The sequence below is a fragment of the Micropterus dolomieu genome, linkage group LG21, assembly GCF_021292245.1.
Source record: "Micropterus dolomieu isolate WLL.071019.BEF.003 ecotype Adirondacks linkage group LG21, ASM2129224v1, whole genome shotgun sequence".
In the NCBI taxonomy this organism is placed as follows: domain Eukaryota; kingdom Metazoa; phylum Chordata; class Actinopteri; order Centrarchiformes; family Centrarchidae; genus Micropterus; species Micropterus dolomieu.
In genome coordinates this window covers 11,230,576-11,242,535 of record NC_060170.1, presented here as the reverse complement: position 1 = coordinate 11,242,535, position 11,960 = coordinate 11,230,576, and the positions used below count along the sequence as shown (strand labels likewise).

Sequence of the window (11,960 nt, the reverse complement as noted above, 5' to 3'; positions counted from 1 at the left end):
GTGTGGCAGCAGAAACTTCTATATCTCTTCCCAGAAGGCAGCAGGGTGAACAGGCTGTAGCTGGGTGGGTTCTGTCCTTTAGTATCCTTTGGGCTCTGCGTAGGCACCTCACCGATATCACTGAGGCTCGGGAGGTACCAGTGATCTTCTGAGCAGTTTTAATCATCCGCTGCGGAGCCCTCTGGTCCTGGGCTGTGCACATCCCATGCCAGTTTGTGATGTTTCAGGATGCTTTCTATTGCTCCTCTGTAAAAACTGACAAGAACTTGGCACAGGAATTTGGCCTTCTTAAGCTTCCTCAAGAAATATTGTATCTGAGCTTTCTTCCTCAGCGTGGAGATGTGAGACGACCATGTCAGGTTCTCTGTGATGCTGATTCCCAGGAACCTGAAACTGTTCACCTGCTCCACCCCAGCACCACTGCGGTTGACAGGAGAGTGTGTCTTAATCTCCTTCTTCCTGAAATCAACAATCAGCTCCTTAGTTTTGCTGACGTTGAGCAGTAGGTTGTTCTGGGGCACCACTCAATTGCAAGATTAGCAATTTCCTCCCGATATGAAGTCTCATTGTTGTTTGAAATCCGACTGTTGATGGTGGTGTCGTCCGCAAACTTCACAGCATAGTTCAGGGATACAGTCGTGGGTGTAAAGCGTGAACAGGAGGGGGCTGAGCACACAGCCCTGGGGGGCTCCGGTGTTGAGCACTAGAGTGCAGGAGGAGAGTCCGCCAATCCGAACTGACTGGGGTCTGTTTCTGAGGAATTCCAATATCCAGTTGCCAAGTGTTTTATTTAAACCCAGAGTGCTGAGTTTGCTGATCAGTTTCATGGTGGAGATTGTGTTGAATGCTGAGCTGAAATCCACAAACAGCATTCTATTGTAGGCGTCGTTTTTATCAAGGTCCTCTTTTTTTTCTCATCCTCTGTGGATCCGTTGGTTCTGAAAGCGAACTGGTGAGGGTCCAGGCTGGCTGTTCTTTATGTATGTATGTATGAAGAACCTGTTTCTCAAAGCACTTCATCAGAATGGGGGTTGGAGACACAGGGTGGTAGTCGTTCAGACTAGACACAGAAACGATGGTGGCTGTCTTAAAGCAGGTTGGAACCCTCTCCTGAGACAGTGATTTGTTGAAAATGTCAGTAATAGCATTAACTAGCTGATTGGCACAGGTTTTTAGTATACGGCCAGGGATGTAACTACGATGCTGGCTTCTTATCTTCTGATGGGCCAAGACCGTAAAGCACGTTTACCAGGATTTTGTTGCCACTGAGCACTACAGACAGACTGGGAAGCGGTTAACAGGCTGCAGGCAAATGACCATATATGGAAAGCCGGCTCAGTATGACATCATGCAGAGCAGGGAGTAGAAAAAACTGTTGAAAGGGGAGTGTTCAAAACAGGGGGACATCTGAGGTTATGGCTAACAAGGATTTCTTAAAAATATGTTTAACTATTTATTTGAAGCTTTGGCCTCCAACATTGTAACACTATAGATAAAACAGATAATACGGAAAAGCATAATAGGTCCCCTTCAATCTATCCATAGTCTGATCACTGTTGAACTTTGTAGTAGTGATGACGTTATTTTTCCTAATTTCAGAATATCATTTGGTGAATATAGGACATAGGAATATAGGATAGTAAAAAAATGTCAAAATAAAATTATAGCAATGACCAAAAAGATGTCGGCTGAAGCCAGATCCTCCTTTATCACTAAACAGAAAGGGGAAAATCTACACAGTCACAGACCATTATCTACAGATGTGATGTTACAGAACCGATATAAGCAGCAAATCGTCACATTTGAAAAGCTGGAATTTGTGCTCGGTAAATGACAAATGATTAAGTGATTATAAAAATGGTCGTCACGTAATTTTATTCAGTTGATTAATCACAGTACTCTTAGCTCCTTATCCACTTGGGTCTTCTCTCCTCTGCTCTCCTCATCACCTCTTTCAGTTCCCGGACTCACTCAAGGCGGAGACGACGCTATCGGAGGTCAGAGTCGCACAGTTCTTCCTGCCAGGCTTCCACAGAGGACAGGTAGGAACTCATCCTTCACCCTCCTCGACCCCACTACTCCCCCAGTTTATCTTATCAGCCTGAGGTGTCTGCTGAGTTCCTGGTCACACCACAGCGATGACTGATAAGGCAGAGGTGACTTCCTGATCTCAGGCACAACCAGCCCTTATCACAACTTCACAGGAAATGGTCCCATATTCACTCAACAGATAGATGCACTCAGTTATAATGACATATTGCAAAATCTTGGATATCTGATAATATGAAGGTTGTCTTTTACAGGTTTTATGGAACAGGGTTGGTAGCATGATGATCTCTAGCAGCTAGAGGAATAAGTGGATGCATCCACTGGTGATAATTAATCCTTGAATAGTCATTTATCACCAGCGAATGCGAAATATTGCATTTAGAGTCAAAATGGCATCCTCAAGAACAACTTAATTAGGGAACTTTGACACATGTGAATAAGTAAAATTCAATTGAGGTTAAACTAAAATAATTAGACATACTATTTTTAAATCTGTCTGGAGCTCTTTATTACTAACTAATTTCTATGAGGTTTTTTTTGATGATATTAAGAAGAGGATGTAAATGCTCCGTACTTGTATAGCGCCTTTCTAGTCTTTTTGACCACTCAAAGCGCTTTTACACTACATCTGCATTCACCAGTCACACACATTCATACACTGAGCCTAAGTGCTCAGAAACAGAAACTAACATTCACACTCACTCATACACTGGCGGAATAGCCAGGGGCAATTTGGGGTTCAGTATCTTGCCCAAGGACACTTCGACACGCAACTAGGGGGAGCCAGGGATTGAACCGCCAACCTTCCGATTAACGGCCAACCCGCTCTACCTCCTGAGCCACAGCCGCCCCAATCACAATAAAAATCAAGAAATATGGAGCTTTAAGCTACATTTTCCCAACGTTTTTATACAGCTGAACCTTAGTCTCTCATCAACTAATCTTCCCAGGTGGAATTATGACCAAGAAATCAATTTCTTTACAGTTTTTCTATGATTACACTTTATTTTTCAAGATGGCCAAAACAACAGAAGGTGTAAAAAAAATAACAAAAAAAGGTGCTGTCCCACTCTCCGTAGTTTAGAATTTTCTGTAACTGAGAAGATGCATTTGTGTCGTGAAAACTAAATCCAGCATTTTCCCACAGACACCATCTGCAGAAATCTGTGGTGCATCAGGCATTAGGAGACTTGGCAGCTGTGGTAGAGGAAACCAATGGAGTGCTTGACCACACGGACATGAAGTGGAGACCTGCAACCAAATCAGTGTGTAAAACGGCTCCAAAATATCGCTCCATCCTCTCAACCACCACCGTAAGTACAATTTAGGACTTTGACGGTGGTGCCACTGGTTCAGTCTGATTTCTCAGTTATGGCCATGTAAAGCAGCTCACTATTAAGATTTGAATTCCACACCCAGATGTTTCTTGCCTTTTATATTTAACCAAAATACAATATTTTTCTGACAATTGAGCCATCCTGTAAGTACTGAATTTTATAAAATTAAAAACTGTACATGGCCTTACTCTGAGCTTTTTTTTACAAATTCTTTATTTTGGAGTAATTCTGTCAGTTCCTGTTTTTCTGTTTTTAAAACTAACGCTATCAAGAACTTTGTACTCCCCATAATAATAATGATGCCACTGGAAAAATGACACGTTCTCCAAAGTGTAGTGTCAAATTCAACACCAACAACAACCATTTAATTTTCAAGAGCTATTTCTCACAACACGTTTGTATTCCTTTATTGAAGGTATCACTCAAAACATCTTGTTCCGAGAGGATGTTAATGAATATTCAGTGTCAATGTTTTGAATTAATTATTTCAACAAACTCTGTACATCTCAAGGAAAAACACTTGGATACAACTTTATGTGCTCACCTTAAAAATATTTTTAAAGTTTACTATATATGCAGCTGACTCCTACAGGATGTTAAAAAGCCTATATCTCCAGAGTTTCCTATTTTTATCTTTAGTGTACTCATAGTACACTGGTGTGAAACTTTTGACGGGAAGTGAAGCATTTTTTTGTTTAGAATGAACAGTAGTGACAGTGTTGTTACCACTCTGCTTTTATTTTGTTAAACAATGATCTGCAAGCAGCAGGCAGAAACTACTTGTTATTGCTTAAGGTCATCAAAGTGTGTCAGACTGTGCTGAGTTAGTACACAGAGCTTTATGGTTAGGGATGGTTTGAGACTGGATATAAACCGCTAGTGTCTGCTATATAAATGTCACACTGCTTCCTGTACTGGCACCCAATCATGATCATTAGAGCTGAAGCAGGAGACTATAATGAATGATCACTTATAATGATTGTGGACTTGGGAATTATTAGCGATTTCTTGCCACTCTGTTTCATGTAATACTTCCAGCATACAGTTTCCATTGTTCTTTTTGCAGACCAGACTTTAAGTTGAAATGAAACTGTGATTGACAACTTCTTGACGGCAGACTTTGAATTTTAAAAGGTTGATTTTTTTTTTTCATTATTTAAAAGTGATGTTTTCCAAAGAGCCTCATAAATACAGCTATGGTATGTCCTTAAACTTATTGTCTCATGCTTATTGGAGCATGAAATATATTTAATTTCTCTCCAGCAATCATTAAAGTATGCTAATTGCACAGACGAATGTTTTTAATTACACACCACAGGGTTTTAATTGAAATCCAATAAATGAATCCATATATTGAATCACACCAGGCATTCAATCCCAAAGTCTTTCAGCAGGACTTCACAGTTGGTTACTGAGGGGTAGCCCTACTGTATCAGAATTATTCAAATTATTTCAAATTCTTGCTTTTTATTCTCCCCAATCAAAGCCCATAAATAAATGCGAATGAAATGCAGGATGTTCTTAATGCTTAACATTTCTTTCCCAAAAAAAGCAATCCATAAAAGGAAAGGTAGGTATGACTGGATAATGAAAAACTCAAAAATATTAATAATCGACACGAATGTGGTTGATTATAAAATATGTCAACCCAATCTATAAATGTAATTGGTGAATTTCCTTTGTGTTGAACGCAAATAAAAAGTTGTGGCAACAAAAGGATAAGAAAGCACACGAGAACCATTTGCAAAAACACCAAGGCAGATATGACATGTTTATTTTAAGACAGCCTTGTCAAAATATCTCGAGGTGACATTGAAGAATGCGTCTGTTTAAAACGTGTCTTTCTGTAAAGGAAATCTTTTACTCTTGAGTACGTACAGATTGTGTGCATAGATGTAAGTGGTAAATTCCCCTCAGGGTTGGTCTGTTGTGTCGACTTTAGACTAGATAATAGGAAACCTTCGGGAGGACAGACTGGATAAACCTGAGAGTTTCGTAATCAGTAAGTAAAGAGAGATCATAGTTTTATAAGATCAGTCAACTATGATCCTTGGAGAGTGAGTATCATTTTCCATCTGTGGACGTCTGCAGTAAAAGCAAACCTTTTGTGTGCTGTAGTGGTACTCATACAAGCACACTTCTTTCCCTAAAAACAATGCACCATTAAGGAAAGAAAAAGGAACATGCCAATATAAGTCTAACTGGCTCTGGGTTTGAAGAGAGGGTTATTGTCTTTTTCTTGTAATTTACGACTCTAATGATGCACTTATGTTGCCCGCTCTTCCCTTTTTCTTACACCTTACCTACTTAAGGAGGAAATCTTGATTGGTAAGTCGATGCTATCCGCAGATTTAGGGATTTACTTGTAGGTCGGTGCAGGCTAATTATTTACTTCTTACAGGAGAAAGAACTCAGTCATCTGTCCTATTCTGAGGGCTTTCTTAGTTAGACTGATGGGATCTCTCTTTGTCTGCAATCCTTTTCATTTATACATAATACCCATTTTGTGATGTTTGTTCACTGTTCTTTAAATGAGGCTTTTCAATGGGGCTATTGTTTACTCTTTTTCTCTTCACTCGAGTTAGAGCCAGTAGATTTTTCCACGCATAGTTTTTCTTTTCTTCTCTTCTGTTGTTCCTTTCATATAATTTTAGTTTAGACTTACTTTATCTAAATTTGTTTCTTGTTGATTTCTTTGACTTTAGTTGAGTTCAGACTTTCTTTTGAGGTTAATCGCATGCTTCAAATTTGCATGATGTCTTTATCTTTCAAAGTTTTCTGTCCTGAGAAAAAAAGAAATCTCTTCTCTGTGTTTTCAAGGGAATATGTGCCTTTGTACTAGAGTATTCACAGTGCATCAAAGCAGATAGCAGGTTCCATTTATCTACACACACTTGGTTTTAAGCTGCAGCCTGTTTGTCTGTTTGCAGATTTTGTCGTCAAAACCTGGAAGCGAGCTTTTACACAGAAAAGGGTCTCAGCATTTATCGAGCCAGACCGAAGGTCCGCACGATTACGATTCTGGGAATGACACATCTTCACCGCCATCCAGCAAAACTGGTGTTTCTCAGGCGAGTGTCACTGCCAACAAGAGGAACCACTGTAAACGTCTGGCCTCGCCAGAGAAGGTGAAGTTCACTGAGAGAGACAATGTCTCTGATTCAGGAAACTCTGTGACCAGCTACGCTTCCTTTTGCAAGCCTTATGGGGAGGACGGCTTGTCTGCAACCCTTTTCAGTGGAAACGGCAAGAGGTAATGTTGTGTATAATAAACAATCCATCCAAATGAATGATTCCCAGGAAAATTGCAAGCTGTTTATCTTCGGTTTCCATGCTCTATTTCCTGTTTTGAAATACTCATCTTATGAATAAAGGAGAGCATTTCTTAAAAACAAGCCAAGATACAGTTTTAGCTTTATCAGTCAAAGCAGTAAAACGGCTTAATGTGTTTCCTTTGCAGAGAACAGATAACCCTGGGGTGTCGGGTGGAGGTTATGAGATCTCCAAAGACTTCAAGCTGTTCACAAAGGATGAGCAAGTCATCTCGAAGGCGACTGAAAACCCGGTCATCCAGCAGCAGGAGCAGATCCTCGGGGAGTTCCAGATACTCTGGACGCTACTCGCGAAGCCTGTCACTGTCGTCTTGCAGGTGGGTTAACTACTTTTATGTTGTGCATTTCCACATTCTCGCATGAATGTCACCACAATTTGACCTTACACCACATGCACCCTGTTCATGTTCGGTCAGGGGTCTTTGCTGCATCTCTTTCCCCATCTCCCATCCCCTTCAGGTGGAAAAGAGACGATATGATAGAGGCTGACAGAAACAAATTTTTAGTCATGTTAGCGGTGTGGTTCTAGCATTAGCTATGTCATTTGGTCAAAACACTAAAATATTAAAAGGATTGAAAGGACTCTATTGTACAGACATTCATGGTGCCCAGAGGATGGATCCTACTGACTTTTACTAGCACCACTAGCAAGTTTTCATATCTACTAGATGAACTGGAACAAAATGTAATACAGATATTCATGTTTAATAATGTATCCTAAAGTCTTGGTGTTGATCCCCTGTTGTGTGGCAGACAAAACATTCATGTGCTGCCACTCATCATTACATGCCTGCACTGCACTAGAAAGTCTGTAAAAGTAAAGAATAAAAAGAGCAGGCGTGTTAGGGTGTAAGTAATTGTAACAACCCATTTCCAGTCTAGATGGGGTCCCTTGTTATGTCCCCACCTCTCTACCACTATAGAAAAACACCACATGGGACATGTGGATCCGAAGAATGAAAATCATTCATTAACAAAAACACAAATGATGTCAGAAAAAGCAACAAAATGTCACATAAAATAAATCTTAATTAGTGGTGCTCAATTACATGATGTTGTCATGTATGTACACTGCTCAAAATGACGGAGCACTGATTCATATTTTATTTTGCAGAAATTTCAAGAATTTGCTAAACTACTACTGCTTCCCTGGGGATAACTGTAATTTCTCTCTTTGCCAGCTCATACTCGCGCTCACCGAGTTATTCAGCTGATCTGAGGCGGCGTGGCAGCGTGGCCAGCCTGAGCTCCAAAGGAAGCTACTCCAGATACAGTGCTGATAGGTGAACTTTATGAAGTGTTCAACTCTTAATGACTCCTCATTAGTGGCGCACAAGGACAAATTTATATTTTCATTGTTGGTGATTACATTTCCACGTTGTTATGTCTGCTTCCCAGACTGCGAGACAGAAAGAGAACACCTAGCTCCCGAGAGACAGATGAGAAGCATGCACATAAGGTTAGTGGGAAGAAACGAAGACGCAAATCCTACTCTCCTATGAAGAAAAGGAGGAGAGACTCACCCAGCCATCTGGAAGCACGCCGAATCACAAGGTACAGCTTTCCCACCCTGGTTATTTATAGCTACAATATACATTTTATGCCTAAAGGCAGCAAAAAATGTACTGCTGGTCCCTCCCCCCTCAGTTGGACAAGTACCCAACCTGAAGTCTCCCTTGAGTTGCTGAGCGATGTATGGCATTTAGCCAAAGGATGAGATAACCGTCAGCTCTAAAGTCACCTCAGGTGCTAAAGAAGCAGATGGTGAACACAGGCAATCTGAAATGTAAAAAAAAAAAGAACAAGCACAAATGCTTCACTTTTAACAGATCTTGTCTGCCACACAGTCAGCTCATTGTTTTGGTTTTACTGCCATCAACTTTTGCTCAGGACATCCCAGTAAAAGAGACTTTTTTTTAGTTCAGTGAAGCCTTTTTCTGGCTAAATAAAGTTATACAGCAGACAGACAAAGTTAGCAACTAGCTTGTGAACATAGCGAAACATTTAGCAGGTAAAGAGCCAGATATTTGTCTTAGGAGTTGGTGGAGACCAAATTAAGCTAAAAGGAGAGTGAATATTACACTCACATTCACCAGGTGTCCAGAAACATGATTTCAAATGTTGCTCTGTGTTGACTGGATGTTTTTAAACACACTTGTTTGGTAACATGTTAGCTGTAACATCTTTGTAATGCAAGTATTTTTTTCACAGATTTTGCCCCCCAGTTGGTCAATAATAAAATCTATTGGCTTTAAACCTGCATTAATTGGTTGCATTAGCATTCATTAGGAGTCGTCTTTCTCACCTCTAGGCTACACATAAGCAGCGTTAATTCTTTTACTGTTTGTCAGCTTCACACCACTTACCGTTTTTTGGCCCTCCACAGTGCCAGGAAGCGACCCATCCCTTACTTCCGACCCAGTCCTTCCTCCACCAGTCGATCAACCAGCGTGTCATCCTGGAGCAGCCTTTTCACCCGCAGCCGCAGCCGCAGCCCCATGCACAGCATCAGCAGGAGCAGGAGCCGCAGCCACAGTTACTCCTCCTACAGGAGCTACAGCCGCAGTTCGTCCTGGAACTCAATCTTTGGGACCCGCAGTCGCAGCCGGAGCCACGGTTCATTGAAGAAACGCAAAAAAAACAGGCGTTAGGTTTCTCAGAGACCAGCTGAGAGCGGGGACAGTGGATGTTGGAGCAATCAACTGTGTGCGTCTCTGTGCTCTGCCTTGACGCTTGAGTGGAAATGTCCCCGCAGGGGTCCGACCACGTCTTTCATTGATGCAGTCTTGTTCACTCTGCCCGCAGAGACCACTAGAGACAGAATGTCTTTTTGTTTGTTTGTTTGTTTGTTTTGTTCTTGTACTGCATCCTCTTGCATCAGCACTCACAGTGGCCTGCGACTGTTCATCTCTTAGATATTTATAACTGCACATAAGACAGAAACAGTCTTCCTGTATTTGGTCTATTAACATCGCTGTTGTCCACTTAACATTACATTTTTGTTATATATGATTTTTCTTAAAACCGATAGTTCTAAAATGCATAATAAGGCCTGAGTTTTTTGGGGGGGCAACATACAGAATGTGTTGGCTAATACAAGTGCAGACGAACCAGGTAAACAATTTTAAAGTTTCATAAGACACTGGTCATTTACTGTGCCATGTCAGGTCTGTATGTTTCAGATTTTGTGCCGAGAAGTGAAGTATTGATGTAACATTTGAGCCGGTTGATCCGAGGGTACAAAGTTACAAACGGTTTCCGAGGGATCGTTATCAGGAATAAGGCAAAAGTTTATGGCTCTGATCTTGGCACTTCACAAGGTGGAGAACAGACATGTTTCCTCTGAAAAATTAAATGGCAAGGGTGGCCTGGCGGCGAGCAAACTGCCTGTCAGCTCAAATGTCAAATTAATTTATCCTCTGATCAAGTGGAAAACAATTGAAATGTCAGTCCATGTAATACAACAAAGAGCGATGGAAATATTGCGCAGGGACAGGAAGGGGGATTTCTTTTGACAAAATCTTCAGTGGAGGTATTTTTCTTGACAACATAAGGCAAATAAAACATGTAATTAATTTGTTTTGGGGAAAGGATACTTTAAATTGTCAATCCGGGGCTTCTGTACTTATATCAGTCTCTTTTTATTTGATATTTTGATTTTAAATGAGGACACAGAAAGATTGGTTGCAACACAAGAAGTCTGAACTTATGAATAGCCTTGATTCTCAATTTACTTGAATGATGTTTTCTTGCTACAACACATATATCAAATGTGTCAAATGTTTTTCTGGAGTTATATCACAGAGGGTCAAGTTTTTTATTGTGCAGCACATACATATTTATTACTTATTTAATATTTATTAGTTTGTTGTCCCTCTCAGTAGTGGTCAATCCTTCTATGCAACACTGTCAATTTATAGTAATTATGATACTGCTGTAATTTAGTTTTGGTTTGTTGTAAATTAGTCTTGGGTTTTGCTCCTTACTCACACATAAACTTCACAGTAGTAGCAGATGTTCAAAAGACAGATAAGCACAAACTGGAATGACAGAAAAGATCCTTCCTGTCTGACCTTTTTGTGAGTGAGTGTGACATTTTAGGAAATATGCATATTTGCTTACTTCAAGATGTAGATGTAGATGTAGAGAAGATTGATACCACTCTCATATGTGTCTCAAATGAAGCCAATGTGGAAATGCCAAAAACTGCACTTCCTCCAATGGCCACTTTAGGCTGGCTCACCACAGACCCCCATTATTACAGCAGAAATAAACATGTTTACAGCCTGGTACAAAAAGCGCTTTTGGTCTCTATAGCTAACTTCCCGTGACAACTGTACAGGGGCTTTGGGTGACAGGTGGGTGCCGTCCTAGCCTGTTGCTTTGTGGCCAGTACTCTGAAAACACCATTAGGTAGAGACCCTCACTCCTCCACAGCTCCACCCTTTTATCCAAATATGGTCACTTATTGTTCCAAAAAACAAAGGCGGCGATGGCCAAAATCCCAAAAGAACAGTAGTGCACAAACTAATCGGTGACTTTACGGTGGCTTTGTCTACTTCTTTTATAGAGTCTATGGAAGCTACAGCCAGGACCTGGCTAACTTAGCTTAGCATAAAGACTGATAATGGGGGAACAGCTGACTTGGCTCTGTCAAATGGTTAACAAAATCTGTCTATCACCTCTTAAGCTCACTAATTAAAATGCATCTTGTGTTTAATCCATACAGAAACAAGTTGTGTTTATACGAGAGGTTATGTGCTGGACTATTTCTTGGCCAGGTGCAATAAAATCCTGAAATCTCCGCTCTTTGCCTGGAAACCTCGCAGTCACCCCTCATAAAACCATTTACACTTTGGTAAAAAAAACAAAAAAAAACATGATAAATCATGTTAAATAGTGAGCTTTGGAACTGATGGTACATTTGGATGTAACCAGGCTAGCTGCGTCCCCCTGTCTCAGGTCTTTATGCTAACCGGCTGCTGGTCCTTCATATGCATCGTACAGACATGAGGGTGGTATCGATCTTCTCATCTAACTCTCGGCAAGAAAGCAAATAAGCATATTTTCCAAAATGTCAAACTATTCCACTAAAGTTCATTTCGAGGCCACTTTGACTCCAGAGCTTGAATCTGCAAAAAAGTTTAAAACTGCCTTTCCATATTATTAAGAGAGATATATTTCTCTATCATTTCAAATCCACCATCCTCTCTGTGTAACTGCTCCATGCCTGACAGACTTC

The 11,960-nt window shown here is 40.7% G+C and overlaps 1 protein-coding gene across 1 annotated transcript in view; it reads left to right on the top strand.

The window, feature by feature from the left end:
* Nucleotides 1–9,369, top strand: part of srrm4 (serine/arginine repetitive matrix 4) — a 64,598-nt gene extending 55,229 nt beyond the window's left edge. The window contains exons 7-13 of the mRNA XM_046035746.1: nt 1,959–2,042; nt 3,197–3,362; nt 6,317–6,639; nt 6,847–7,035; nt 7,900–8,001; nt 8,117–8,272; nt 9,105–9,369. Of these exons, the coding sequence (XP_045891702.1) occupies nt 1,959–2,042; nt 3,197–3,362; nt 6,317–6,639; nt 6,847–7,035; nt 7,900–8,001; nt 8,117–8,272; nt 9,105–9,369 (1,285 nt within the window). The remainder of the gene's footprint in view (nt 1–1,958; nt 2,043–3,196; nt 3,363–6,316; nt 6,640–6,846; nt 7,036–7,899; nt 8,002–8,116; nt 8,273–9,104) is intronic.
* The last annotated feature ends 2,591 nt before the right edge of the window (nt 9,370–11,960 follow it).